The sequence below is a fragment of the Torulaspora globosa genome, chromosome 6, assembly GCF_014133895.1.
Source record: "Torulaspora globosa chromosome 6, complete sequence".
Classification (NCBI taxonomy): Eukaryota; Fungi; Ascomycota; class Saccharomycetes; order Saccharomycetales; family Saccharomycetaceae; genus Torulaspora; species Torulaspora globosa.
This window is the reverse complement of record NC_050732.1, coordinates 594,670-621,803: the sequence shown is the minus strand read 5'-3', so window position 1 is coordinate 621,803 and position 27,134 is coordinate 594,670. Positions and strand designations below refer to the sequence as shown.

General features: G+C 43.1%; 20 protein-coding genes across 20 annotated transcripts; 8 read left to right on the top strand and 12 right to left on the bottom strand.

Moving 5' to 3' along the window:
* Positions 1-84: 84 nt before the first annotated feature.
* On the bottom strand, positions 85-1,311 carry HG536_0F03270 (uncharacterized protein; the record flags this gene model as incomplete). The annotated part of the gene is made up of 1 exon (XM_037284780.1): positions 85-1,311. The coding sequence occupies one exon, from the start codon at positions 1,309-1,311 to the stop codon at positions 85-87; it is 1,227 nt and encodes a 408-aa protein (XP_037140676.1).
* Positions 1,312-1,961: 650 nt separating this feature from the next.
* On the top strand, positions 1,962-2,575 carry TMA20 (translation machinery-associated protein 20; the record flags this gene model as incomplete). Its single annotated transcript, XM_037284779.1, has 2 exons — positions 1,962-1,972; positions 2,041-2,575. The coding sequence occupies 2 exons, from the start codon at positions 1,962-1,964 to the stop codon at positions 2,573-2,575; spliced, it is 546 nt and encodes a 181-aa protein (XP_037140675.1).
* A 68-nt stretch (positions 2,576-2,643) lies between these two features.
* PAC2 (Pac2p) lies at positions 2,644-4,104 on the bottom strand (the record flags this gene model as incomplete). Its single annotated transcript, XM_037284778.1, has 1 exon — positions 2,644-4,104. The coding sequence occupies one exon, from the start codon at positions 4,102-4,104 to the stop codon at positions 2,644-2,646; it is 1,461 nt and encodes a 486-aa protein (XP_037140674.1).
* A 180-nt stretch (positions 4,105-4,284) lies between these two features.
* Positions 4,285-5,838, bottom strand: NUG1 (RNA-binding GTPase NUG1; the record flags this gene model as incomplete). Its single annotated transcript, XM_037284777.1, has 1 exon — positions 4,285-5,838. The coding sequence occupies one exon, from the start codon at positions 5,836-5,838 to the stop codon at positions 4,285-4,287; it is 1,554 nt and encodes a 517-aa protein (XP_037140673.1).
* A 212-nt stretch (positions 5,839-6,050) lies between these two features.
* On the bottom strand, positions 6,051-7,976 carry YND1 (apyrase; the record flags this gene model as incomplete). The annotated part of the gene is made up of 1 exon (XM_037284776.1): positions 6,051-7,976. The coding sequence occupies one exon, from the start codon at positions 7,974-7,976 to the stop codon at positions 6,051-6,053; it is 1,926 nt and encodes a 641-aa protein (XP_037140672.1).
* A 135-nt stretch (positions 7,977-8,111) lies between these two features.
* On the bottom strand, positions 8,112-8,795 carry FMP52 (Fmp52p; the record flags this gene model as incomplete). Its single annotated transcript, XM_037284775.1, has 1 exon — positions 8,112-8,795. The coding sequence occupies one exon, from the start codon at positions 8,793-8,795 to the stop codon at positions 8,112-8,114; it is 684 nt and encodes a 227-aa protein (XP_037140671.1).
* Positions 8,796-9,419: 624 nt separating this feature from the next.
* On the top strand, positions 9,420-10,562 carry PMI40 (mannose-6-phosphate isomerase PMI40; the record flags this gene model as incomplete). The annotated part of the gene is made up of 1 exon (XM_037284774.1): positions 9,420-10,562. One exon carries the CDS (start codon positions 9,420-9,422, stop codon positions 10,560-10,562), a length of 1,143 nt encoding a protein of 380 aa, XP_037140670.1.
* Positions 10,563-10,637: 75 nt separating this feature from the next.
* NOP16 (Nop16p) lies at positions 10,638-11,327 on the bottom strand (the record flags this gene model as incomplete). Its single annotated transcript, XM_037284773.1, has 1 exon — positions 10,638-11,327. The coding sequence occupies one exon, from the start codon at positions 11,325-11,327 to the stop codon at positions 10,638-10,640; it is 690 nt and encodes a 229-aa protein (XP_037140669.1).
* A 456-nt stretch (positions 11,328-11,783) lies between these two features.
* SGN1 (Sgn1p) lies at positions 11,784-12,584 on the top strand (the record flags this gene model as incomplete). The annotated part of the gene is made up of 1 exon (XM_037284772.1): positions 11,784-12,584. One exon carries the CDS (start codon positions 11,784-11,786, stop codon positions 12,582-12,584), a length of 801 nt encoding a protein of 266 aa, XP_037140668.1.
* A 401-nt stretch (positions 12,585-12,985) lies between these two features.
* On the top strand, positions 12,986-13,642 carry IRC22 (Irc22p; the record flags this gene model as incomplete). The annotated part of the gene is made up of 1 exon (XM_037284771.1): positions 12,986-13,642. The coding sequence occupies one exon, from the start codon at positions 12,986-12,988 to the stop codon at positions 13,640-13,642; it is 657 nt and encodes a 218-aa protein (XP_037140667.1).
* A 57-nt stretch (positions 13,643-13,699) lies between these two features.
* Positions 13,700-15,256, bottom strand: HG536_0F03170 (uncharacterized protein; the record flags this gene model as incomplete). The annotated part of the gene is made up of 1 exon (XM_037284770.1): positions 13,700-15,256. One exon carries the CDS (start codon positions 15,254-15,256, stop codon positions 13,700-13,702), a length of 1,557 nt encoding a protein of 518 aa, XP_037140666.1.
* A 508-nt stretch (positions 15,257-15,764) lies between these two features.
* INP51 (phosphoinositide 5-phosphatase INP51) lies at positions 15,765-18,611 on the top strand (the record flags this gene model as incomplete). Its single annotated transcript, XM_037284769.1, has 1 exon — positions 15,765-18,611. One exon carries the CDS (start codon positions 15,765-15,767, stop codon positions 18,609-18,611), a length of 2,847 nt encoding a protein of 948 aa, XP_037140665.1.
* A 98-nt stretch (positions 18,612-18,709) lies between these two features.
* CMI7 (Cmi7p) lies at positions 18,710-18,922 on the bottom strand (the record flags this gene model as incomplete). Its single annotated transcript, XM_037284768.1, has 1 exon — positions 18,710-18,922. The coding sequence occupies one exon, from the start codon at positions 18,920-18,922 to the stop codon at positions 18,710-18,712; it is 213 nt and encodes a 70-aa protein (XP_037140664.1).
* A 199-nt stretch (positions 18,923-19,121) lies between these two features.
* Positions 19,122-20,405, top strand: WBP1 (dolichyl-diphosphooligosaccharide-protein glycotransferase; the record flags this gene model as incomplete). The annotated part of the gene is made up of 1 exon (XM_037284767.1): positions 19,122-20,405. The coding sequence occupies one exon, from the start codon at positions 19,122-19,124 to the stop codon at positions 20,403-20,405; it is 1,284 nt and encodes a 427-aa protein (XP_037140663.1).
* A 117-nt stretch (positions 20,406-20,522) lies between these two features.
* On the bottom strand, positions 20,523-20,923 carry GIM4 (tubulin-binding prefolding complex subunit GIM4; the record flags this gene model as incomplete). Its single annotated transcript, XM_037284766.1, has 2 exons — positions 20,523-20,839; positions 20,905-20,923. The coding sequence occupies 2 exons, from the start codon at positions 20,921-20,923 to the stop codon at positions 20,523-20,525; spliced, it is 336 nt and encodes a 111-aa protein (XP_037140662.1).
* Positions 20,924-21,101: 178 nt separating this feature from the next.
* Positions 21,102-22,115, bottom strand: YEA4 (Yea4p; the record flags this gene model as incomplete). Its single annotated transcript, XM_037284765.1, has 1 exon — positions 21,102-22,115. The coding sequence occupies one exon, from the start codon at positions 22,113-22,115 to the stop codon at positions 21,102-21,104; it is 1,014 nt and encodes a 337-aa protein (XP_037140661.1).
* A 147-nt stretch (positions 22,116-22,262) lies between these two features.
* VAB2 (Vab2p) lies at positions 22,263-23,111 on the top strand (the record flags this gene model as incomplete). Its single annotated transcript, XM_037284764.1, has 1 exon — positions 22,263-23,111. One exon carries the CDS (start codon positions 22,263-22,265, stop codon positions 23,109-23,111), a length of 849 nt encoding a protein of 282 aa, XP_037140660.1.
* Positions 23,112-23,166: 55 nt separating this feature from the next.
* On the bottom strand, positions 23,167-24,009 carry CFD1 (iron-sulfur cluster assembly protein CFD1; the record flags this gene model as incomplete). Its single annotated transcript, XM_037284763.1, has 1 exon — positions 23,167-24,009. The coding sequence occupies one exon, from the start codon at positions 24,007-24,009 to the stop codon at positions 23,167-23,169; it is 843 nt and encodes a 280-aa protein (XP_037140659.1).
* A 365-nt stretch (positions 24,010-24,374) lies between these two features.
* On the top strand, positions 24,375-24,725 carry BET1 (Bet1p; the record flags this gene model as incomplete). The annotated part of the gene is made up of 1 exon (XM_037284762.1): positions 24,375-24,725. The coding sequence occupies one exon, from the start codon at positions 24,375-24,377 to the stop codon at positions 24,723-24,725; it is 351 nt and encodes a 116-aa protein (XP_037140658.1).
* A 150-nt stretch (positions 24,726-24,875) lies between these two features.
* On the bottom strand, positions 24,876-26,984 carry EPS1 (protein disulfide isomerase EPS1; the record flags this gene model as incomplete). The annotated part of the gene is made up of 1 exon (XM_037284761.1): positions 24,876-26,984. One exon carries the CDS (start codon positions 26,982-26,984, stop codon positions 24,876-24,878), a length of 2,109 nt encoding a protein of 702 aa, XP_037140657.1.
* Between the last annotated feature and the right edge of the window lie 150 nt (positions 26,985-27,134).

Below are 27,134 nucleotides of genomic sequence, written 5' to 3'. Positions count from 1 at the left end.
GCCGCCTCTGCGCTAATCTTATCGATCATTGACATGGTGTCTTGGCTCACTGCTTTTAGGTCCCGCATGCAGCTCTTAGCTGCTTCATATGCTGAGCAATAGATTCTTTATCCATATCTTTGCTCGGCGCTTTTGCAACGCAAAGTACGGATGGCTGCTAATAGATCTCTCGGGAGGTACTCCATCTAGACGCTGCTCCTGCTCTGCTGGTGTCCTGAGGCTTTTAAGCTTTGTGGTCAGTCTGTTGGTGAAAAACGAGAACGGCGGGAATCTGTCTGAAGGCCCGTTGAACAGCTCTTCGAGGAACCGCCTGTCTTCAAGTTCGTCGCTGCGCAGCTCGCGTGCCATCTTCAGCTGCTTCACAAAGCGTTTATCCAGCGACCACATGCGTTTCAGATGATCGTATATTATGGCTTTGTCCCTGTCAACATTCTTCCAGCGTCTGAAAAAGTGTCGACGGACCGCTGGTCCCGTTCCTGTAAAGAGCGACGGCAATCCGCGATTGCTTGCAATGAAGTCTTCAAGTGAGTCTACAATGTCTTCATCCATCTCAAAATGCAGCAATCCACGTAAGAAGGGCTTTGATCGGCCCCTCTCGGGACGAAATCTCACCTTATAATCGCCTTCGCGCCTTTCCTGGTCAGCGACAGCGTGTAGCGCCATTGACAGTTGTTTCGACCTGAATTCTGGACTCTCGTAGTCCAGATGCTTAATTCGTCTGAATCGAACAGGGCAGTAATCCTTCAAACATTTCGCTATCCATGTCTCGTCCACCGCGGTTTCACTGACATCCTTATAGGCTTCTGGCCGTTGATAGAGTCCTGCTTTCTTAGTGGTAGAATAGCAAGGCTTGTCTAATGCTTTTGAGCTATTCATTTCAGCGGCAGATGAACAAGGTATGGCATGTTGCTCAGCTGGTATTGCTGAAGAGCGTGGAAGATCTGTGCCACTGTTAACCTTTTGCGTTTCAAGGTCTTCGGAAAGTACAGATGATCCACAGAAAGACCTTAACGTGAGAGTGCTGCCATTTGTTACCTGCGATGAAGCAGTTGATGGGACCTCTTCTTCTGCAGGAAAGGCAAACGACTTTGTCTGTTCCAGCACACAGCCTTTAGTGGAGTCCAGATAATTCTTACCATTTGTTCCCTCACTAATTGAGACATCACTTCGAGGATTTTTGGCACAGTTCTTAGTCCACATTTTCATCAACACCGTTTTTATCCTCTGCCTCTTCCCCAATTTAGGCTCTTTCTCATGAGTGCAAGCGTGGGCGGGTGCCCCAAAGGAGGGATTTACTGTACTTTTGAACATGTTTTCAAAGATTGATTGTGTGTTTACCGAAGTTCTTACTTTGCTGTATCTTCTTAAAGATAAGCTAATATGAGAAAAGTGAGAGGTAAGAACCAAGTACGGATGAGCAAACTTCGATGTATTTATACTTTGTTACTACTTTTGTGGAACCGATGTGCAAAATTAGTTTGTGTAACTGTTTGACGCGCCAGTTTTAAACTTTGTGACGTTCTACTCAGGAATCTCATTTGTGACAGTAGACCCAGAAATTAGGGTGCAACTCGCTTTCGCAACAAGAGACACCAGGAAAGGATATGCTATTGAGAGACGCGCTGGTAGTGATTCCAATAAACTTTATGTATCTTTGCAAGGCGCTACAGCTAAAACAGTGATTTCTCAGGCGCGGCTTTAGACGGATATCTCAACCTGGGTTTGTTTCGTCTGCAAGCTGAAATTAAGATTACGACACTAGTTCATTTCGAGATGGCTTGAATAGCTGCAGAAAACACTTGAGCTTCTTATGCTTCAACTACGGAAGATATCCCAGTAATGCAATTCGTTTTACGTGATCTGTAGCTTGAAGCTCTTGGTAATGTACTGAATATTTTTATACACTATGAGAAAGGTGAAGACTGCTTAAGAAATCCACCTAGAGATATAGCTCCAACTCAATGTTTCGAAAGTATGTTCTAGTAATGCCCGTAACCGAAAGTAGTCTCTACCAGCAACTAACACAAATCGGTTTTAAAGGTTTACAAAAGACGACATCCATTCGCGGTCGAAGGTCAAATCCTCCATCCAAAGGACATTAAAGACCAAGCTGGTTAGTCAATACCCTAAGCTGGAGGACGTAATCGATGAGTTAATCCCCAAAAAAAGTCAAATTGAATTGATCAAGTGCGAAGACAAGATTCAACTATACGCTGTCGACGGTGAAGTCCTCTTTTTTCAAAAATTCGATGAGCTGATTCCAACCCTCAAATTAGTACACAAATTTCCCGAAGCCTACCCCACGGTACAGGTCGATAGAGGCGCTATCAAATTTGTTTTGTCCGGCGCAAACATTATGTGTCCTGGTCTCACTTCACCAGGAGCTTCTCTGCCACCAGCACCGGGATACCAGAAGGACACGATCGTGGTGGTCAAAGCAGAGAATAAGGATAGCGCACTGGCGATTGGGAAGCTTCTTATGAGTACAGAAGATATCAAAAGTGTGAATAAAGGACATGGCGTGGAAATGATTCATCACCTAGGGGATCCGTTGTGGACTTTCAGCGTCGAATAGGCACGGCATAACTCAACTGCATGTTTTCCCTGTAATATGGCATCTTCTTTTACCGGGCGCTTTCTGCGTTAAGCTACCCGCTTTATGTAAATTGTAGTATTGTCGCATATTCCATAGTAATTGACCTGCCTAAATTCCGAGTCCATATTCTGACGAGCGTCCGGAGCAGGATAGAAAAATAGTTGAAAAGGACCTTTTCCTAGTTGCAACTTTCGCGCGATAATTGTCTTTAAGTACCTTACAGAGTAATTTGTGAGAATTGAGCACTTGGCTGAGTTTTGATTCTCTTCATTGACGACCCTGACGGTAATGATCAAATACTCCAGCCAGCTTTTGCGAGTGACTTGTTGCTTTTCGTGAATTGAATACTTTCTTGCTAGCGCCGTCCAGCGCGGCAGACGTCTGTCATATTCAATCTGTCCACTAATGACCTTCGACACGAAGAAAAGTTCTGCCTCTTGCCTTGTAGCTTTGGAAAGCATAGAACCATCCAAACCTTCAATGCTTTGAAGCCTTGCTATGGTTGCATAAAAATTGGATATTTCGTCACCCGCTGCGTTGAAGAGGTTGCCATTGATCCTAGCGAACCGAAGTTCAGGCAGAGCTTGATTCAGGAGGTCTAATGTATCCCACTTCTGTATCATATTGTGGGATATATCGAGATCTATCAGCTTAGGAAATGGAAGTATATCTAGAGCGTGCAATAAGTTGTGAGATAAGTTTAGGCTTCGAAGACGGAGGCTTGAGATTCCCGAAGGAAGGCTATTCATCAAATTACCAGATAGGGACAGCTCCGTTAACGTCGAAGGAAAATAAATTGTCTCTCCGGTTGGTGACGATAAGTCGTTCCAACTCAGATCCAACGTTTCCAAGCATGGAAAACATTTAAAGACCTTTTCAAGTTGGTCTATTTTGAGCCCACATCCAACAAGCTGTAGGCGCTTAACTCGATGAAAGCTGAACTCTCCAAGGCTGTCCCACCCTTTCGAGAAAACATTGCGCGAAAGGTCCAGATATCGAAGATTCTTGAATTCCGATATGAGTTGACAGGTTTGGCTGAAAGTGGACAAAAGATTGGAAGATAAGTCCAGCTGTGTCACCTCAGCACAATTTGCGCGGATGACATTCAAAGCACTTTCAGAAATTCTTTCGTCATTAATTGAACATCCATCGAGGAAGACTTTTTCTGTAGGCCTTAGGCCTTTCGCTACCTCCGGTTTCGAAGCTGGAGCAGAACTGGCTAGTTCTATAGGCGGAGTCAAATATTTTTGAGCAAATGCCCTATCAAACGAAAAGCCTGTATGTGCCTCATTCTCTAGCTTAGTAGCCTTCACGAACGAGCCTGAACGATATTTCGATACCTCGAAATATCGGACGCCATCCACTGCTCCATCATTTTTACCTCGCGTAGGATTATCCCATTCAACACCATAGGCATTGGTTTCTGGCCACTTGCAAATCTCACCGACATATCTAACCGTACATATCTCTCCTCCAATGTTCAGACGATCCCCTACCCTGTATTTCATCAAATTTCAACTGCTAGTACTGAGACATTTCGATGTTGCAAATGTGACGCCTCGGGCATCTTATCGCCTTGGGCGATGAGTAAAATGCAAGACCAGGAACTGAAAGTCTTACAGAAAGATCTATACAGAATCATGTGTTAATATACAGTCTGGTCAGCTAGCTCAGGCCCATTGAAGTGTCTATATAGTCTCGTCTTGCTGCTTTTCAGACTTGATAGCGTTGTCCAAAGAGGCAAACAATCCGTCCAGATCGAATTCCTTAGACCATTCCGGTACGATGGAGGTTTCTTCCATTTTAGCTGGCGCCTGTGACACACCTGTACTTAGAGTATTTGGCTGTGTGTCAATACCATTTTCAGTGCCTTTAGAAGCGTTAGGCAACACCCAGCCCATAATTTTTCCGTCCCTCCAATCATTGAGCACAGATATACCAGCGCTGGCTAGATTTGGCACACCTCCTTTGCCCAGCCTGCCCCTCTTCCTGGCTATGTGAATCAGGAAGTGTTTCGTGAAGGTCTCAGGATCATTTGCTGGAATTGGAGGTATCTCATATAGTGTCTTAAAACTGTTTACCATTTCGTCTGATTTTGCTAGCCTTTTGATTAACATCAAGACTGCTGGATATGGGTCTACGATATACTTTGATGGCAAAGCATTCAGCAGAGCTAGCTCAGCTTCTTGTTCAGTCTTACTCTTTTTCTTACTGTCACTGGGGAAGCAGATACCCGGGGAGTCTAAGATCTTCAGTTTATTATCCACTTTGATTTCTCTCAGAGAAGTCGTCACACCTGCTTGGTTACCCACCGGGCAAGCCTTGGAGTGCCCGCCACGACGAGATAGCAAAGAATTGATTACCGATGATTTACCAACATTTGGATAACCAATGACACCCACAACGATGGAGCGCTTTAGGTTACTGTTGTTGGAATAAGTTTTCAAGGCTTCCAGAAGCGCAGTGGCAGTGACCGTTTGGGTGAGTTTCTTGTTGAAAGATGAGCAGGTGGTTGCTCCTGGAGCTGACTTCAGAGGAATGGTAGGGAAGCTAGACTTGAGCACATTCAGCCATTGTTCCAAAACATAAGGAGGGACAAGATCCACTTTATTTAGAAGTAGGATCAGCCTCTTGCCTTGGCTTTGCAAAACTGCCTGCTCCACTTTCCTAGAACGTGTTCCCTCAGGATCTCTAGCATCGAGCACATACAGAATCACGTCAGAAGCGTCCACCACGGTCTTGAAAATTTTATCGTATGCCTTCCTTGACTTTTCCAGTTCAGATCCCTCTTCATCACTGCCATTGTAAAAGTCGATATCATGCTCGACCACATCATGGTATGCTTCATCGTCATCTCCCTGGTCTTCGTATTCCTGAGCGGCATTCTGGGCTGATTCAACCAAAGCCGCTAACCCGTTGTCAATATCATCATCGGAATTCATATCTTCATCCATCACATCTCCGGCGCCTTCCATAGCTAACCTCTTGGCCTCAAGTCTTTGTTGTTTGACCATCTCTCTCTCTTCTTTTGCTCTCTGCTTGGACATTTCAATTTCTTCCAGAATCTTGGCCTTATAAGGGAAGTTTGCCGGAATTCCAGGGTCCTTTTTAACTCTCGATTTCCATGTAGGATCTTTCTTGGCATTTTTTCTTTCCTTACGTCTGTGAGCTGCTGCTTTCTTCTTGATTCCTTCCCTCATCCGGGTGGAACCCCTCTTTGACGTACGCTTTCTCAAACCCATTATTGGCCAGTATATCTGTGAGCCGGAAGGTTTGCGTGGGATGATCTTCCAGGTGCTCTCTTCACTGAAGTTCAGCTCATCTCATCTCATCTCATTACCCAGTCAAAATTTTTCAAAAATAAATATACAGTAGTAGAAAGGTAAGATGTTGTTTTCGTTCATGGTGATACTTTATCAGAGGTTCAAGACAGATGGGAAGATTACCAAACAAACTAGTCGTTGAGCTTACCATCTTTAAACTTCGAGAAATCTGCGAGCGAGAACGCTGGCCTGAGCGTTTTTGGTTGTTGCAGGGGAGGTGTTGAAGGAATGCGCGACAGCGTAGGGCTACTAGACGTCGACGCTGCGACAAAGCGCATTGGATAGGACGGGCTTCGCCCAGTTGCTTCATCGCCTGAATTCAAGTTAAACATACTTTTGCTTCTGAATTTGCAACTGCTTGTGTCGTTATTACCATCAAGTGGATTGCTATCATTTCTGTAGAAACCTTCTTCTAATTGGCTCTGAGGATCACCGACCTCCAAATATCTGCTTTTTAAAGTCTTTAGTCTCAAATTGCTGAAGAAAGATTTGATCCCCGTAGTTGAGGTCCTTTGTACAAATACCAGGCACAGAATTATAACGGTAACGAAAAAAACCAGCTTTTGTAAATCGGGCCTTATGCTTTGACCATTTTTTGATTCGATTAAACCTCCGGGGATGAATGGCTCGTCTAACAAAGGGACCTTCTGTGAGCTTGGCTTTATACCAACGAAAGGACTGGTAGAGGTTCCCACTCCCGCAGAAGCATAGAGCAATATGCGCCCCAATGTCCATGATAATTCTCTTTCGTTTACATTGATTGCACTTTGAAATAGTGGATGCTCTTCCTCACCATCTTCCTTGTCAATCTTGTCAACGCCGACCCTTGGAAGATCAAAGCCTTCATGCAGGACATTCAGGACCCAATTCGCCTTGAAGCATGAGTCTACCAAGAGATCTTGGGATATCGAGTTGTAAGAACCCTTGTCGCTGTTTGCTTTGATAACTTCCCAGTCAGTGGAGCAGAAATCTTTAACATGATTGCTGAATTCTTCAAAGTTGTAGGTTCCACCCAGGTCAAAAACGTCGTTTGCTGTATACCAATACTCGGATGTCCCTACAAATTTATCTTTGAAGTAATCAATCTGAGGAGCATGAACTCCATTGAATAAACAAGGCTCTTCGCTACACGGTAAATTTTTTAGCAGCAATGGGTAAATGGATTTTGAGCATTGTTCAAAGTTGCCTGAGCCGATAAATTTAAAGTCTTTGTCTTTGTACTCGAACTTACTGATGCAGTTCTTCGGCAGACAGGGATCTGTCAGAGTCCGAGTGCTGTAATCGTCGTTGTCCTGATAATTAGTGTTCTCGGGCAAGCCATTTATCATTTGAACTAGATATCTCCTTCTCGCCTCATTCGCTCCGAACCCGAGCCATGTGCTCACAAATACATCCCACTCTTGTAAATCTCCATTGACACTTTTTAGAGTGATCCTCGCTATATTGTCTCTATGTCTTTCAATTTCTTTGCGATCACTAGGGGAAAAGGCTATTTGAGTGGAAGCGCCTCCCATATCCATGAAACCAAAAGTAAAGTGATCTGTCTTCGATGGGTCATAGCTGTTGAAATGGCCAAGCAAATAGTTCAAACTTAACCATCCATATAAACCTTCGGTCTCACCATCGATGACTTGAACTTGAGACTCGCAACTTGACAACAAAAAATCAGTTGAGTGTTTAATTCCCTTGCATACTTCCTTGAGCACCTTATCTCTTTTTTCTGGTTCAAGTAGCCTCATACCAGCTGTTGCTTGCAAAAATACTGGCGTCTCTTTGATCTTATTCTCTGGTATGATTTCCCGGGCGAAATCCAGCAATGGCTTTACATGCTTCGAGAATGCTTTATGGGGTTTCGAACCATATCTAGAAAGTCCTGGTGTCACTTTCTGAGTCCAATCCTTATCTTGAAAGATCTGGGGAACAGAATGAACCAACTCCTCGTTTGCGCTCTCAGCAAGCAGGGCAGCGTTGTCTTGCCATCTGAAGACATGAATTCGAGAACCAGATGATCCAGCATCTATCACAATCCCGTAATGATACCCATCGTACGTTGTCATCGCCTACAGTCTTTACATCCCACTCAACCTGTCGATGAGTAGTAACAAGCGTTGATGATTTAAAACAGAGACAATAAACACCGCCAAGAAAACTAACGCGAATTGAAATACTAGCGAACACATGAATATATAATACTACTTGAGCATGCTTTCAGCGAGCCGAAGGATCTCCTGACTTTCAACTATCCGCACCTTGTTACCACTATGACCTGGGGCAGATTCCTTGAGCGCAAGGAAGGCACCAACTTTACCGACTTCATCACCATAAACAGGATAGCCAGCAAGCATTTGCAACTTTCCCCTGTAGAAAAAGGAGGCAATTTTGGCGGAAAAGCCCTGGAGCCATCCCTTCGATCCCAACCTCTGTCCAAGTAAGAAGCTGGGCCGTAAGATGATGGTATGGTCGAAATCTAAAGCAAGGATGTCTCTCTCGATGTCTTTCTTCATTCTTAAATACGGAAACAAAGAGTTCTCGCCTGCACCTGCGCTACTAACCAAGACAAACGTTGAGCAGCCATTTTTCTTGGCGACCTTAGCGAGCTCCACGTTCAAATCGTGATCTATCTTGTACTGCTTATCAAATCCACCTGCAGCTCCCCTTGTCGTGGCCAACCCAGTGAACACATACTTTAGATGCTCATTTGGAATGTACCCTGCCCATTTTGTCGTATCCTCGTCAACCTTCTGCGTTGCGAACGATTCAAATGCTAATGGTCTTCTTGTAATCGTACAAATCTCACCGAACTCTGGAGATTTCTCACAGTACTTCAGAAATGCCCTGCCACACAAACCAGTGGCACCCAGAATAAGTGTGCTCATTGCTGCCTTCCTGTCATTCGAAGGGAAATTCACCCGCAATCGGTGCGACAGTGTTAAGAAAGCTGTATTTCATGTAAATCAGGGTAAAACCGTTGGTGCCAGATAATAAGTAACTTTATGCCTGAAGAAACGACTGCAAGAGGCTTACTTCAACAAGTAATTATATCCGTTACGACCGTCGCTCATAAGAAAATGATCAAGCTGCCGCACAACTCATCTTGTCAAGCAGAGCTCGTCCCTAATCAAGAAATGTTCGCGTTTCCATTGACGTGTCCGAGGATTTAATTTTTATAAGCGGCGGGCGGTGATATAAACAAACAAATGAGATTTATGGTTAATTTCGTATCGTCAACTCGACTTCCAGGTTGATTTTTACGTGAGACCAGTTCATATGTCTACGCAACTAATGAGTGAGAGATTGTTCAGGTTGGATGCAGGTATGGTGTCTTTTTTCTCCTATCGTGGTTACAGGCCAACAGTATAACTAACAGTATAGCGTATTTTGCAGGCTTCCAACAGTATGATTGGGGTAAGCTTGGCTCTAGCTCTGCTGTCGCTAAATATGCTGCCCATTCCGATCCATCTGTTACCATTGAAGAAGATAAACCGTACGCTGAACTATGGATGGGTACTCACCCTAATGTGCCTTCCTATCGTCACGATGACAAAGTACCTCTCAGAGAATTGATCTCGAATGATCCTAGCAGCTTTTTGGGTGAAGCAGTAATTGAGAAGTTTCAGACAACCTCTGAGTTGCCCTTCTTGTTCAAGGTCCTATCGATCAGGAAAGTTCTATCGATTCAAGCCCATCCAGACAAGTCTTTGGGAAAGATTTTGAGGGCTCAGGATCCAAAAAACTATCCCGACGATAATCATAAGCCGGAAATGGCCATCGCTGTCACTGACTTTGAAGGTCTATGTGGTTTTAAGCCATTGGAAGAAATTGCTGATGAATTGAAGCGTATTCCAGAATTGAGAGCTATTGTCGGTGATGAAACTGCCGAAGACTTTATCCAAAATATAAAACCGAAAGCTCCTAAGGGCTCTCTTGATGATGAAGCTAACAAAAAGCTCTTGCAAGCAATTTTTGGAAAAGTGATGAATGCTTCAGACGAGGTTGTTGCTCAGAATGCTCGCTCTCTGGTCAAAAGAGCTGAAGCAAGGCCAGAAGACTTCAACAAGCCAGATTTACCAGCACTGATCATCAATCTGAATAAGCAGTTTCCAGATGATGTTGGTTTGTTTTGCGGCTGTTTGCTGCTAAATCATTGTAAATTGAAGGCCGGTCAGGCCATCTTCCTGAGAGCGAAAGACCCTCATGCTTACATTAATGGTGACATCATCGAGTGCATGGCAGCGTCTGATAATGTTGTCAGAGCAGGTTTCACTCCTAAATTCAAAGACGTGAAGAATCTCGTCGATATGCTGACTTACACTTACGACCCTGTTGAGGAACAAACTATGAAGCCAAGCGGATTTGCGAGATGTTCCGGTGCTGGCAAAGCATTATGTTTTAACCCACCCATTGAAGAATTCGCTATTATTCAGACCACTTTTCAAGAATCTACAGGATCCAAACACTTTGAGGGGCTTAAGGGCCCTAGCATTCTGATTGTCACTAAGGGAACCGGTATGATTGGTACTGGCGCTAAGAAACTGAAGGCTGAACCTGGTTTTGTTTTTTTCATTGCTCCCGACACTCCTGTTGATCTGGAGACAGACGACAATGACTTTGTCAGTTACAGGGCTTTTGTGGAAACTGATTGAGTCTGCTTGGATTTATTTATTCATCCGATGTATCTAGTATACAGAAGATTACTGAAACAGTCTTGGCAACGTTTTTTAAGCAATTCCTTGTCTTTTTTTCCATTTGATTATTCTTCTTTTTAAATCGCCTTCGCTCTGTTGATAGATGTTCAGCTTTTTGTCGAAGAACATCTTTTTGTAATCATTTCCATGTTTGTTGTATAGCCGCTCTAACCACTCCTCCTCCCTTTTACTCTGTGTCCTGTCCTTTTTCTGTAAGGGCCTGGAAGCAAATGATTCCAGTTCTTTGACAACTTCACTGGTGGTTTCAGATTTGGCGCTGCTGGGATCACTCAAAGCCTCGGAATCAGCCTTCTTTTTACCATATACTACTTTTATCACCTCACCATTCTTATCACGTTGGATTCTGGCCTCGCCTTCAGGTATCCTATCTTCCAAGTACTCACCTTCGCTGTTTACTTCTTCCAAATTGATATCGGCCACGGAGCCGCTTTCTTCTTCACTATCGTATTCATCAGCTAGCTTTATCAGTGGCTTCTTCCTGTTCTCTTTCGACAAATCCACCTCTTGGCCACCAGCCGGTGTCTGTAGCTTCGCCCGTAAGCCAAGCCTTTTATAATTCTGGGACAAAGTGAGTGAGTAGTCCCAGTGTGCGGCAATGATAGGGTTCGAAGTAATGTTAATCTTTCTCTGTTTATCCTTGTTCCTTCTAGTGGCTTTGCCTACAGATGATCTTGCCATCTTTCTTTTCCTGACCGACACCATAATTAATTCACGCTATTCACGTTAATGAAACGAAGAAATTCCCCGGTTTGTTAGATCGGCGACAGCCAACTAGCAATCCATCGAGACTAGTACGCATCGGATTCTTTCATAGCGTGTGTTGCTAGCTCATCGGCATCTCTCTCACTGATGGAAAATTTTAACTACCGCGCACGTGATATTTATTCTTTGAAAAGTGGGCTATCTTAGATCGTTTCCGGCATATAATGGATATCATGAAGTCAATCCAGCAATCTATGGGCCTTCAAATGTGGCCTCTCTTAGGATTTTAATCTGTAGTCGGTTTGTTATAGTTTCCGATCACTCTCAACGTTCTTAAAACTCGAGACAGTCATTCAGATGGGAAAACATGGAACTACAGAGCTAGAGAAATCTTGGAATGTATAGGATACGGCTTCTCGATTCTTAGCTAGTTGAATCATTGTAGTCATTGTTAAGATGCCGGTAGAAGGAAGTATTGAAGAAAGAAACGCTACTGCTAATCATGATACTGAAGTACAAGACGTTTTGGACAAACCTGAGCAGTCAGCTCAAGAAGCGTATTTAGCTGAAATCAAACTGAGTACTTCCATGAAAGCAATGTCGCTGGACGACAAATCAAATGAATTTTTAAAGCCAAGCCGGGAGGAAAGATACGCAGCGCAAGTGGAAGCTGACTCTCGGTCAATATTTGTTGGCAATATTACCTCTGAGATAACGCCAGAGATAATAGAAGAGCATTTCAAAAACTGTGGTAACATTAAAAGAATAACACTACTGTACGATAAAAATACGGGAGCCCCGAAAGGATATGCGTATGTGGAATTTAACAGTATAGAGGAACAGAGGAAAGCTCTAGAGTATAATGGCTCCAATCTCAAGGAAACTGTAATAACCGTTTACAAGAAGAGAACGAATTTGCCTGGATATCGTCGGCGTTTTCAATATCGAAATTCAAGTATCTGCTACCAACAACAGTGGGGGCATTCCCAAGACAACTACCAAGCTCATGGAATTGTTGATATTTATCGTCAATTCAATTTTAAAGCCGACCACTCTCAGAGCTTCGATCGTTATAATGGAGGCTACGGTCAAAGGCACAACCGTCGAGGTAACGGACGACAAGATCACCGGTTGAATCTCACAAAATCTCGTACCTCAAAAGAGCCAACCGCTACTCCTCAGGTAAGTAGCATCGAAAGTGATGATAAGATTGCAGATTCTTTGGCAAATGATGCTACTAATACTACTCCAAATTGAAAGCCATTCCAAGGCGTAGTCTTTGGAAAGCCAAAGCATACACTTAGGGACCTTCAATGGTCCTTTTCTCTCGTGTATACAGACTACTGTGAATATTAATTATCATCAAAATAGAAAGACCCTTTAATGATCCAATGTTACAAAAAGAAAAATACTTTCGGAAAGTCCAAACAAAACTATTTTCCCAAAAAATTACCTTTGTGAAATGTGGTTTTTATTTTCATGCTAAACAAGTTTTGGAGTTTCGGGCTTTTCTTCAAAACATATTTTCAATAAATTTTATTAAGACTATTGTTACATTGGAATCACGTGACTGTAGCCCTACGCTTTTACTAGTCATATTTGTATTGAGCTGTATATTTCATTCATTGAGCAACTTACAGCACCAATTGTGCCAGACTATGAGGTTCTTATCTTTGATCTTCTTATTCATCGTTAGCAGATGTGTTGCAGCTATTGATAACGAGACAGATGGGTATGCTGATCCTGCCGAACAACGGGATTTTGTTAATTTGAATGTCACCTATGACATACTCGAAAAGCCTAAGATCAACTTCAATGTTCCTACAGAATTTGCTGCCGACGAAACGGCTACCTTTAATATTACGTTCCAAAATAATGAAGACAGTAATGTTACCGTGGTAGGTCTTTCCGGCAGCGTGATAGATGCAATGGTTGGTTACGAGATCGCTAATATTAGTGCTCAAGAACTAGGGCCCCTCAACGTTGCAGTCAATGAAACTGTGACCTTCCGGGCTCCTATCCAACTTACCTTGCCTGAGGGATCTTTCTTCTTAGCACCAATTTTGTTCATTGTGAAGGCTGATAAGGTTATGAAAGTTGGAATCCCCCCTCTTTCGATTTTCATCTCGCCGCCACCTCTGTCTTTCCTCAACCCAAGTTTCCTCTCCGTCCAGGTGCTTTTGGGACTGGTCGTCGTGGGTACCACTTATCTCGTAATCAACTTCAAAAAGCAAGGCGGTCGAAGCACCAAGAAAAGATCCACGAAAGCAAGGCCTGTTGACGAAAATTGGTTGCCTAGTATACACAAGAAGTAACCTCTTGCAGCACGGTCACCTTTACGTATGTATTAGTACCTGTTGTATATCTTAATCTCAAGCTTGGAGATTAAGCTTACCTAGAAGGGCTTCAATAGTTGAATTGTCTTTCATATAGTCTGAGAAGCCAGAAGCTTTTAACAAGTCTTCATCGTCCTCCTCGCCCAAGAACTCGACGTCGTCCGCTTCGAAAGCATATTTTTGGAGTAGATAATATCTCATATCATCAACAAATTCGATTGAATCAGTTTCCTGCCGTATGGATATCCTTGTTGAACTGAGCATTATCGCTTTCTTGAGCTCAGGATCTTTAGCATATCGTTGTATGTCATTTGCCACTATCTTCGCTGCGTAATGCTCTAATCTTTCCATTCTTGTTTCCCAACCCAAATAAAGTATCTGAAAGATTGAATATTCCTCCAAAATATCTTTTGATTGAGTTATGACGACGGCTGCCATTGACTTCACCCTATCTTCGAGCAGATGGTCAGCAATCAAAAGTACGTCCATCGCATATTGCCAAGGTATTTCAGAAGCATCATAATACAAATAGCGAAGCAATAACTCTGCAACTTCAAACTCACAAGGAGGGAAAGAGACGGTAGGAATTTCCGTTGGCGAAGGGATATTTCGATAAGCTTTGAACTGTTTGTAGGCAAAGCACTCTGCTAAAGGAAGATCGAACATAATTTTGAAGTAATTCGAGCGACTAAGAATCGCGAGATGACATGGATAAAAGCGCTTTAAGCCCATCGAGTTCTCAACTACTACAATCAGATCTGGAAATGCTGAGCTGTTGAACATGCTGATGAGCTCTTGACTCCGCAAGGATAAGTTAGGGCCCACATCGACAGCATTTCGCAGTATATTATCATTCACAAAGCAGCAGAGCTGTTCTCTCGCTCTTTCAGTAATTCTATGCTGATATTCGACCATCATGGTAGATTTTTCGGATGGATCTATGACATGTCTGACTCGCTCCAAAAACTCTTTGAGTTCAGACATTCCCCAGAGAGCTGACAAATCGATCAAGCAGTTCATGTCTCTAGCGTCGATTTCGTGGAGGACTGGCACTAAGTAAATAAACTTGGTTACGATCTCAAGCACGGTCGGGGAAACGCTCGAGGGTATCTCGATACAGTGTTTGCCGCCATTAAAAAAGTCTACTTGACCCGCAAAACCAGGACTTCTAGTATTCAGAATGAACTTATGAAGCCGCAATCTGTTATTTTGTTTGCTTCCCAAGGAAGTAATGCATATATCGTGCGTTTGATAAGCGCTTTCTTTCAACAAAGAAGAAAGATGCATAACAAATGGTTGGTTGAGGTCAACCGCTTTTGAGATGTCATACTGGAGTAATATGTCTCTGATCGAATCCGTCAAAGCGCCGTATATGCAACGAGCTCCTTCGTAGCGATCTCTGTCACATACTGCACCCCTTTCCAGAAGCAGCTTGACAACCTCCTCATGTCCGCAGAGACTAGCTAGAAAGAGAGGGGAGTTATCGAATTCATCGACAGCGTTCAGATTGACGCCCGTTGAAGCTAAGCGGTCCACATTTTCTTTATCACCGACCCTGCAGGCGTAACAAAGCTCACTGAATATCTTATTCATCTACCTAGCAGAAGCTGTAAAACGCTGGTCATCATATCAGTTCATTAGTTGATCGTTACTATGATTGATCTATTATCTCACGATAGCATCATCAGTCGTTAAAGATGCTTTGTGCTTCCTTCGCTTCTTGCTTGATCGTCGATCAATGAAGAGCTCGGCTAGCATATGACTAGGAGATGGGCCATGTCGATTGGCAGCCGATCTTGGTAGACATATATTGTTCATATTCGGACTTCATTGACGCACATAGAGCTCCGTTCAGGGCCCGGAAAACGTCCAAAGAGTTCTCAATCTTGCAGAAGGTATACTACACTATTATCTTGTCGCTGTATATCACTACTTCCCAGTTTGAGCTTTAGCAGTGCTTATGTTGCCTCAAGGTTCATAGAACTGATTTTCCTTCATCTGACGCGGAGGTCTTCGGAGCGCGGCGATACAAACGATGACAAAAGGTCGTTCTAGCAGATAGCATTCGAAGCCGAGAGCCAATCTGCTTGCCGATGTTGAGATGAAACTGTTCATTGGCAGAAATCCGAGATCTGCTGTGGTGTCTTCTAATGGTTATAACCTTTGCTTCGAGAGGCTACCGAGCGTGTCAGGCAACAGCCAGGTAGGGCAGCAAAACTTGAAGGCACCAGTCGTCTCCATAAGATCTATAAGCGATGAAGAGCTAGCAGATACCAAGCACTACTTCGAACTTAAAAACCGGATGTTTAGTGGTCTAGTTGGCTTGGTTTCTTTGAATGGTAATTTATTTCTAGCTGTGGTTTCTGGGGTTCAAAAAGTAGGCTTTCCCAGATGGACGCTGGAGAATGGTCACATTAGCTCCTCTGAAAATGTATTTAAGGTTTTGGACGTGGAATTTCATTCTCTTGACGCAGAGATATATGACCATCTTTATCTGGAACCTACCGAACAGAACTATGAAAAGCTTATCCATGAGCACCCTTGCGGTTCGCTGAAGAAACTTTTGGGCGATGGCTCATTTTACTTCTCGAGAGGCTTCGATATATCGAATGTCTTGAAGCATGGTGGGCCCGCACATAATTTGGACTATACAATCGATAACCAGGATCTGAACAATATTTGGAATGCCAGCTTTATTTCAGAGATCATAAACTGGCGAAGCAGGATTCCCGCACAGGAGAAGGATCTTGTTGGAGGTGAATTTTTCACATTTCTGATGAGGGGTTTCTATAAAACAGTGATAGTAGAACAAGCGAACACTATCTCCACGATAACGCTGGTCTCAAGGATCTCCGCAGAAAGTAATCAGAATTCCTTTGCGCTAGATGGGGTCGACGAATATGGTAGAGTCTCTAATTTCGTAGAGACAGAAATAATCGTCAGTACAGAGGACTTCTTTTTGTCTTACACGCAAGTAAGTGGGAATGTTCCATTGTTTTGGGAGGTGGTGGATGGCCAGCTTTTATATGGCCGAAGACTGAAGCTCACAAGAGGGATTGAGCAAACGCAGGCGGCCTTCGACAGACATTTCGATAACTTAGCTTCGAAATATGGGGTGGTGAGCGTTCTCAATCTTGTTAAACCTAAAAGCGAATCTCAAGAGCTGATGGCTGATGCGTATAAGGATTGTGCTGAAATGAAGGGAATCAAGTTTACGAGCGTCGAATATGGCTCTAGGTTACTCACTAAAACTCCTCATAAGCTTCTGTACTTGCTGAAGCAGGACCTGTACGAATTTGGCGCATTTGCGTACGATATCAAAAAGAAAATTTACGTTGGTAAGCAGACTGGGGTTCTGCGAATAAGCTCTTTCGGTTCTGTGAGCCGCATTAATACAGTAGAAAAGCTTGTGAGCCGTGAGGTTCTGGAGCTTACCACAAGCGAGCTATCAGGAATAGAAATAACCTCGCCTTTTTTGAAAGCTCATGACAGACTTTGGTCAGAGAACAATTACTGGCTGGAAGCTGTTTACTCGAAAAACAGCAAGAATCCCAGCAAATACCGAAAAGTTTACGGGAAGCTCTTCAACTCCAAGGTTAAAATATATGATCCGCTCCATTCAACGATTTCACAATATCTCAGACAGCGTAAAGAATCGTATACTTACAAAAAAGAAATTACCATTTTCGCTGGAACATTTAATGTCAGCGGTAAAATTGCTTCAGAAGACGTCAAGGATTGGATATGCCCCGATATATCTAATGAAGATTCCTGTGCCCCAGAAATGTACGTTATCGGATTGGAGGAGGTCGTTGAATTAACGCCAGGACACATCCTTTCAACAGATCCTTATGTTAAATCGTATTGGGAGAAGAAGATTCTGGGAGCCATCAATGGTCTGAATCCTGAGCGAAGATATGGCTGCGTTTGGAGTAGCCAGTTGGGCGGGGTCCTCCTGATGCTTTTCGTGAATGAATTGGAGTATCAGAAAGTAAAACACATCGAAGGTGACATGAAAAAAACTGGTTTTGGCGGAATGACCTCTAATAAGGGAGCAGTTGCTGTTAGTTTTAAGTACTCAGCCACCAAGTTTTGCTTGCTGGTGTCCCACCTAGCGGCGGGTCTGGACAACGTAGAGCAGCGTCACAATGATTATAAGACTATTGTCAAAAACATCAGATTCTCTCGTGGCCTAAGGATTAAAGATCACGATGTTGTCATATGGATGGGGGACTTTAACTATAGAATACTGATGTCTAACGATGAGGTACGAAAAATGATCGCGGCTGAGGAATTTTCTAAATTGTTTGAGAGAGACCAGCTCAACCAGCAGATGATTGCTGGAGAAGCCTTCCCCTACTACCATGAAATGGAGATAAAATTTCCTCCAACTTACAAATTCGACCCCGGGACGAAGACGTATGACACTAGTGAGAAGATGCGTATACCAGCCTGGACGGATCGTATACTCAGCAGAGGGGCGTCTCTTAGACAGTTGACTTATGGCTGTGCCGAGAATATCTTATTTTCCGACCACAGGCCTGTCTATGCTACGTTCCGAGCAGTAGTTACAGTTTTGGATGAACAGGAGAAGGCAGCGCTGGCAGCAGAAATTTACCAGAAAATTGCGAGCAAGTTGGCCAGTCTGAACGATAGAGAGAAGCTCGCTTTACTGAACGACGGCAGTCTGTTAGTAGAAAGCTTAGAAAAGGACGGCTCAAAAACTCCTGCTATCTCGCCGTCCGCTGCGTCTGGTCACACTACCGGGGTGAGGCTTCCTCCCCCCAGCTCCGATCTTAAGAAATGGTGGATCGGCAACGGAAAGCAGGTAAAAGTAATCATTCACGTTGATCCATCAAAGTACGCTCTCAATCCAGAAAGAAGTGTTAATCCATTCTCTTACGAGGATAAAGACGAGCCATTATTCGTGCCTAGGGAAATTACATAGGATAGTCAGCTTATAGATATATCACACTACTATGTAGTGATAGAGCTTTGGAGGAGGCTTTAATTGCAGGAAAGTTGCCTTCAGCCTAGAACAAAGCGCTAGTTGTCATTCTTTGTTTGATTTGTCTGAATTCTTTCCGTATTGCTTTGCATTTGTTCGACCTGCTCAAGAAGTAGGGCCATCCTCTGCTCCATCATATCAAGCCTTCGCTCGATTTCGTCTGCTGTCTGTTCTCCCTCCTGCAGCGTTTTCAGAGCTCGAGAAAGGTCAGCCGCAGTAAATTCTGCCAATTCCGGCTTATCCTCTGTCATCATGGCTTAATTGCCCGAGATCTGGAGATTTCTCGATGATGAACTACAGGGCGTAGCTATTTCACCTGTATTTGGCGATCTTCATGCCTTCGCACAGCGGATACATAATCTGAAATGTCAAGTGAGCTATAAAAACACAGCGTGCATAGAAGTAAAAGAGTAAGATCGAAGCAGTAACGGTTCGTTGATATCTAAAGAGATGCTCAGGAATCTGTTAATAGCCCTTTCAATCCTGCTGGTTACTGTCAGTGCGAGATGTGTCGAAGGCTCTAAGACGTTGGTTTTGTATGATGAGAGGCTAACGACGATCAATGACTATTCGATCATGTTTAACTCGATGAAAGAAAGAAAGTATAAACTAGATTTCGTTTCTGTAGCGAACGAAACGGCAACTGTAAGTTTATTTGATGGCGATCACAGGCTATACGACAACGTCGTGGTTTTCCCTCTCAAGGGCAAGGGTCTGAACAAATATTTGGGAGTCAAGTCATTGCTTAAATTTTCAAAGAATGGAGGTAGTATGTTGACGATCAGTTCTCCTGATGGCTTAGCAGACTCGATCAGATTGTTTTTGAACCAATTGGGTATATATCCGAGCCCCAAGGATTATAAATTAACGGATAACTTCCAGGAGAAATCTGACAGTTTTGAAGTTGCCTCAAGCAGAGTCAGGAACGAATTCATCTACAACTCCGAGGAAGATACGTTTTTGTTTGCCAATTCGTCTGTTGCATTGCTTGATAATCGCGAACAGGTTCTTCCAGTGCTGCCAGCACCAAGAACATCTTTATGTTATGGAAAAGCCGATAATATATGGGCAGCAGGGTCGCAAACATATATGGTGGCCGCCTTCCAGGCCCTCAACAATGGCCGTGTTACCTGGATCGGTAGTACGGAACTTTTAAAAGATTCAAACTCACATGCCAACGGCCATTTTGTGGAAGAACTAGTGAAATGGACTTTCAAAGAGAAAGCGGTCATCAAGATTACAGGTCATGGCCATTCTCACATTGATGGTACATCATACGAACTAGCTCCATATAAGATTAAGGACGTTATTCAGTATAATATTGGTTTGTCTCAATGGAATGGAGAGGAGTGGCAACCTTATGAGGCAGATGATGTTCAGCTTGAACTCAAGATGATAGATCCATATTACCGACTCAATCTTGTGCGCGGTAAAAAGGAAAACATTACTCGTTGGTACACAACTGGGGATTTTAGATTACCAGATCATCACGGTGTATTTACTTTTCAAGTTGACTATAAAAGGGCAGGTTTGACCTTCGTTTCTGTATCTGATGCAAAAGCCATTCGTCATCTCGCCCATGATGAGTATCCAAGGAGCTGGGAGATTACAAACGCGGGGGTTTACTTATCAGGAATTTTCGCTGTTATTTTCGCCTGGATTATATTTGTCATATTTTTCGTATCAACTTCGAAAGTTAGCAAAAGTATCAACGCTGAGAAGAAGAATAACTGATACTCGTCTTCCATATAATTAAAATTTACATGCAATAGCCACCAAGTATAGGTTCAAACTTCGCAGGCTAAGCCTGCAAGGAGGGAGGCGCTTTGGCTGGAACTCAGAGTTTCTACTTTATTGTTTCACAACATGAATCTTGTTATCCTTTTTCCATTTCTCAAATTCTTGTGCAACTGAGATGAGTTCAGCTTTAAACCTGGATACCGTCTCAGTGATTTTGTCTCTCTTAGTGGTTAGAATTGGTAGTGTAGTTTTGACATCACTTTGAACTAATGCACCACCTACCATGCGATAACATATGCGCTCAGGATCAGTTTTGCTCAGAGTTTCCAGCACGATGTCGTGCTCATCCTTATCATGGCTCAACTCAATTACCTTGCTTTGCAACTCTTCCAATGTTTGCTTGTATTCGTTGTATTTTAGTTGAAAAACTGGCTTGAGTTAGCTCGCTGCTTTCAGAAGAAATTCGAGAACCGAATAACAACCGGTAACATACCATTACTCCCTTGTTCCATCTTGTGCTTGATTCGAATTTTCCTCTACTCTATCATTTCTCTTTTATGTCAAAGCTGAATGTAGCGTTTTCATTTTTTTTTTTGTTTAGTTGATATTTCATAGTTGAGCGACATCAATTCAGGACGATAACAGTAGAATCAAAAGAGTGTTACAAGTCCTATAAATTGTGCTTGAATTTTATGTAGTCCTCCTCTTACTTCCTACTGCATTATCATTTGGATTCAAAACATAAATCAAAGTTCCCAAAAGGACAATAATGATTCCTACGTAACCAGTTGTGGAAAAAGTACCACCAAACAAATGAACGCTCAGTAATAGGCTGATTACCTTCCTAGCGAGGAGGACTGTAGAGAGTGTCACCGCGCTGGTATAGCAGGCAAGTAAATTAACTCCCCTTACGCAGATGTGTTGAGTTATGATATTAGCGGCAAGCAGATTTAGCTTGCTCAATCGAAATGTATGTCCAAGCAATGTGATAGCCGAGGGTCTTTGAGAAACAAACGACCAGAATTCTTGGTACAATTCTTTGTAATCTAGGAAAAATAATGGCAACGCTAATGCATGTGTATAAAACAGACTCTCCTTCCAATGCTTGCCGTACTTCCGGTATGACCATTCATTGCATATAGACAGGGTTGATGATGCTATGGATGAGATAAAAAGCATTGAAATGCCGACTAGAAACTTACTGTCTGCACTTGATGAGACATTTCCTAGCATTTTTTGGATTGTAGTCTCTTTGGAGAACTCTCTGTCTTTAAAAAGCGTCGTTATGATGGCACCAATGGTCATTAGGGAGGCTGAGAAAACTTGCATGACTGAGTAGCGCTTACCAGCTAGCAACCAGCCCATTATCATGGTTATAACCGTTCCAGAACATCGAAATACAATATGCAGGGGCACCGAAATTCCATATTGGAAAACACTATTATTTGTCACAGAGCTTGTATAGTAAAGGATGACCATCAATACATATACTTTTAGAGGTACTTTAGGAGTCCTCAAACGAGGAATTCGTGAACTGTAATCGAGGAAGTTGTACAAGCCCTCTATTGATGCCACTGCGAACTGGCAAAAGGTAAGTAGGCTACCCACGCGATTCGTTTGCTGATCAATAATGCTCTCTAGAGTCAGGACGTTCGAGCAACAACCGCCAAAAATGTACACAATTGCACCCACGGTATTCCACATGACTTGCCAAGTAGGCTCTTAGCCCTTCATTGCGAACCTTTTTGGAGTCATTTTTATTTTGTATGTTACTTTCGGGTTGTTAGAGTTTCAACTATCAAGTTCTCGAACTCTTCGAATTGTAGTATTCGATGAAATAACTGCGTCAACATGGCAGCAAGTTCGCTGAGAACTAGGAGGAACAAGCACAGTTTTAGCAGGATTGAAGGTGAAGAAGCTTTTGATGAGCTGAAGCGCTTATCATCCATTCCCAATCACAAGCAGCTTACACTACAATCAATCTATGAGGCGCTCGAAGGAGAGATCAGTCAAGTTAAAGAAGACATCAACTGCGTCTATCAGGCAGTCAGAAATGACATCAATCTTGAAAATGAGCAAATGGAAACAGTTGGACATCAACTGAAGAAATCGGCAAAGAAAGTGAATCACATGTATGACAAAGTCCTAGCGAGCAGGTCACAGAATAACAACTCAATTGGCGCCAGCATGTTGCAGAAACTTTCCGATGATGTCGAAAATGTAGCCAGTGCGCTCAAGGGGATCGACAATACCGTAGATAGTATTTTGACTATTTTCTCTCAGATTGACTCAAGGATTCCACAGAAAAATCGACTGCTAAACGGTCACGGTTTCAACGAGCAACACTACCCACTTCTGTTTGGTTTAATGCATCAGAAATTTGGCGATCGACTCGTAACACAGCAAGAAGAATCGGGTTCCGATAAGCCTGAATCTATACAACTGACGGAAAACAGGACAGGTGCGGCCTCACCCAGGTCAACAAGCCCTACCATGAGTCGCGCCCAACTTGAACCCACAGAGATAGTGAGCGATCTAATTACAAAATATAGAATCTCGCAGGCCGCGAAGCGCACATCAACCAAGGCTGATGATAGTTATCTCCCTCCCTCGCTAAGAAGGATCACTGCGCCATCGACCAAAACCACATTAGAAACTATAACAGCGGAGCTGTCTCGGAACGGGGACCCCAATTCTTGATATTAAGAAGAAAGTACACCCGCTGCGATATTTATGATAGGCGCTTCACCTTACATTACACCCTTGGCGGATGATTCTGGTCCAGCACCTTCCGAAGAATGAGCTGAAAAATCTCGAACAAAGAAGAATCTTTATAGAGCTCAGCCAACGAAGGTTTCGACGCACCCTGGTTCTCCACCATCTCAACGAATCGTGGATCTATCGGGATGTTGCCTAAATACGGTACGGAAAATTGATCCGCAAGCCTTTTACCACCACCGCTGGAGAAGATATTTGTGCATTCTGCACAATGTGGACAGATAAACCCTGACATATTTTCCACTATACCCAAGATGTTGAGTTCAACCTTTCGGCAAAAATTGATCTCCTTCTTCACGTCTGCGACGGCAACGTTTTGAGGTGTGGTGACTATAATGGCTCCGTCTGGTTTGCACCACCTTAACTGCTCTGCTAAAGAAATGTGCTCATCTGAAGTACCGGGTGGTGTGTCAATTATGAGATAATCCAATTCACCCCAAGCGACGTCGGTTATAAATTGTTTGATCATGGCAGTCTTTTTCGGGCCCCTCCAAACAACGCTATTTCCTCTATCGTCGAGCAGAAATCCAAGTGATACGACACTTAAGGACCCTTTACACGACACTGGCACTTTGACAGAAACAGGCAGCCAGCCTTCCCGAGACTGCATAATTGACCTATTTTCTAACCCAAACATTCTAGGAAGCGATGGTCCGGTCAAATCTACGTCCAAAACGCCAACTTTGAGACCCATATTACACAGCGTTAGCGCTGTTTGGGTGGTTACCGAGCTCTTACCCACACCACCTTTGCCCGAGAGGACAAGTATAATGTGCTTGATCTTACTGAGTGATTGGGCTGGCGACACAACATCTTCCATGCTAAGAGTAGCGGTGTACTGGTAATCTAACCGGAGTAACCGCCAGATAATTGATGAATGAACTACTTGATCTTAAATCTGAGTAATCGAGGCAGGACGTCCAGAATGATTTTTCACTTAATGATAGAGACTGATCCGTATTGATGAAATACACACGAAGTCACTGATGTCAAGCAAATCGATGGATGGGTATTCCATCGAATCCATTGCACGCTGGAGGAGATGCAATCCACGTATGTTTGGTTGATCATGCTACAACGACTGGCCTTTTTTGAGTGAGCTTCTTACTGACAATTTAAGCAAGTTACCACGATAATGTTTTACATCAGCGAGACAACAATCGATTGCGTTTGTTTGACACTGCAATGAGTGGCCAAGGGACCGGACCTTCTTCACCTTATGAAAGTAATACTAAAATTGATTACTCGGAAAGCTCGCTGGCGCGTTTAGAGTCTCAAAATGAGGAAGAGATGGGGGTCATGAGCCAGAAGATTCAGGCATTAAAATCCTTGTCTTTGAAAATGGGGGATGAGATCAGAGGAAGTAATCAAACGTTGGATTCTTTGGGGGACACTTTCCAAAGAACTTCAACAAAAGTGAAGGCGAATCTAAGTAATATGCTGGTGATGGCCAAAAACTCCAGGATTAGCATCAAGACATGGCTGATCATATTTCTCATCGTCGGTATGTTATTTTTCTGGGTTTGGATCCGTTGACGAGAGCCTAAAGCTTGATGATATAGCGAAAGCGCAAATGTAAAATAGACTTTATGTAGCATCTTGAGACTATAAGCATCGCATAGAGAGCTTTTCTGCTTGTCTACCCGCATCCTTAATAGAGCGTTCATCCTCAGCTCATAAGCATGATCAATCACGTAAATTCTTTTTGTCAGCTTTACCGAGGAGGCCAACAATATTCCTTTTAGCCTTATACCTCTTGTTTATCCTTGCCCTGCTTAAGAGGCGTAGAGCTTTATAGGCCAATAAAATGAGTGACAAGATACAAAAAAATCTCCAAAACGATACCTGACCAGTGAAATCAAAAAATCTGAAAACATCACCGAAAGAAGGATTCCATACACGCCGTGGGATATTTCCAGCTGAATACGAAGATTCTGGTAGGAACACAGCGGCTAAAGTTTCCCTGACATTATATGGTGATTCGGAACTTAGGGCGTTTCCGAAAATGTCATGTTCATAGACATATCGATTGAGTATGTCAATAACTATCACATCGCCCAGATTGTATTCCTCGCGATAGTCAAGACCGAGCTGTGATAAAGCGTTGTCTGATTTTGAGATATCAATGTAACCGAGGATAATTTTGTGGACATCTAAGCGTGGAATTTCTTCAATGGAGGCTTTAACGATTTTCTTTGCCGATGCTCCTTTCTTCTTTAATGCTTGCATCTTTTTTGTCTTCGTCAATCTTTTGGCATCAGCAACGTTAAGCACGTTCTGCATCCTCAAGTCTTCGTAGTCATAAGCACCAACAATCAACTTGCGAAGAAGTCGTGAGCTTTTCTCAAACTTTGAGCCCGTGGATGTATCAATTAATTGAATAACCAGGCCACTATATACCTCCGGATTGAAGCTGAGAAGCCTTTCGAAGGTAGATGGCGATATTTCGTTAATAGGCGGTAGCGACACTGACTCTATCCAAGAGGTGATGTAACCCACGTTTCTCATCTCAGTCGTAGAATAAGCAGGGAAAATATGAGGAATTTTCTCTCCATCCTTGAAAACATACAGAGAGGGGTTTTGCTCCATAACATTCAAATCCAGGAAAGATTCTTTGACCGTCTTCACAGGTTCGCTCTCATTGTAGTTAATCATCTGATACATGGACTCGAAAACTGAGCGGGAAGCCGAGTTCATATTATCCGTCGATCTATATAGGTAAGCATTGGGAATTGCCGATAACGGTTCAAGTAAATGCCCAAGGACATGAAGATCCTCAGGCACCACGGTCTCAGGATCATATGAGAATACAACATGCAACTTTTGTGGCGATACGTTTAAACCATTGGTGGAAGGTATCTCAAACTCTCGCTCAGTAATTTCCCGCACCTCTTTTGCAGATATAAAAGGCGGCTCGCTATTTGACACAATTCTTGTTGCGAAATCTTCATAGTCTGCCGTTGAGGTGGAGAAAGGTGATTTGTAGACAAAGAAATTGTTCACAACTCTGTTGGGCAAAATCAAAGCTACTCTTGGAAGTCTGTCGAGAGAGTGGTTCTTTATTTTCACTAGGTCAGAAAAACCGAGCTCTTCACACAGATTTGAAGATGACTCGCAATTGATATGCCCTGTGGAGATGTTGTGCGCCAGCAGTTTTGAAGATAGTATTCTCCACGTTCTTTGGAAAGGTATACATTCGTCGCAATTCTCAAAGTCAATGTTATCATCCGAACTTCTCATTGTTTTTGATGGCCAGAAAGAAACCAAAATAGGTTGCTCACCTTTTCCAGCAAGTAACTCATTGAACTGGTCGCCTCGAATAGGAATGCTCAAACTCTTGATATCTAGCACCTCTGCGTTGACTGGGTCATAAGCTTCGCGACGAGCAAAATCAATTAAATTCTCCACAGTCCTCTTCGCATTTTCAGGGAAGTTCTTGATAAATCCTGACGGCCCATACAATCGTATGTTTGGAAAATATGCAATCTTCTCTTTGTTGCAAAGGTCCCCACTTAACAAACAATTAACTTGAGAGAAAGTGATGTTGAGTCCTTGGCCTTCCTCATAAAACGTTTCCCAAGCCTTTTTCCATGTAGGTGCCAAAGCCTTACAATGGCTACAATGAGGACTGAAGAACTCTACAATGTGTAGACCAGACCTCATTTGGCTATTAAACTCTTCCTCATTCAGCGGATCGGGGAAAGCGGCCTTCTCTGTTGAATCTTCGCCGAAGGCCAGTGCAAAGCCTCCCACATGAAGCAGGTAGGCTATAGAAGCTAGCCAAAGAAATAGCATTTACTTCGATAGCTTACTATTTCTTCTTCCTTACTAAAAGGAGATCAGCGATGCAACATGTTCAAAGATCGCGCGTTGTGCCCTTAACTATGAAAGAACAGAAACTCAGACTACCTGTAAGATATCAAATCTTTGATCGAAATGGTATTT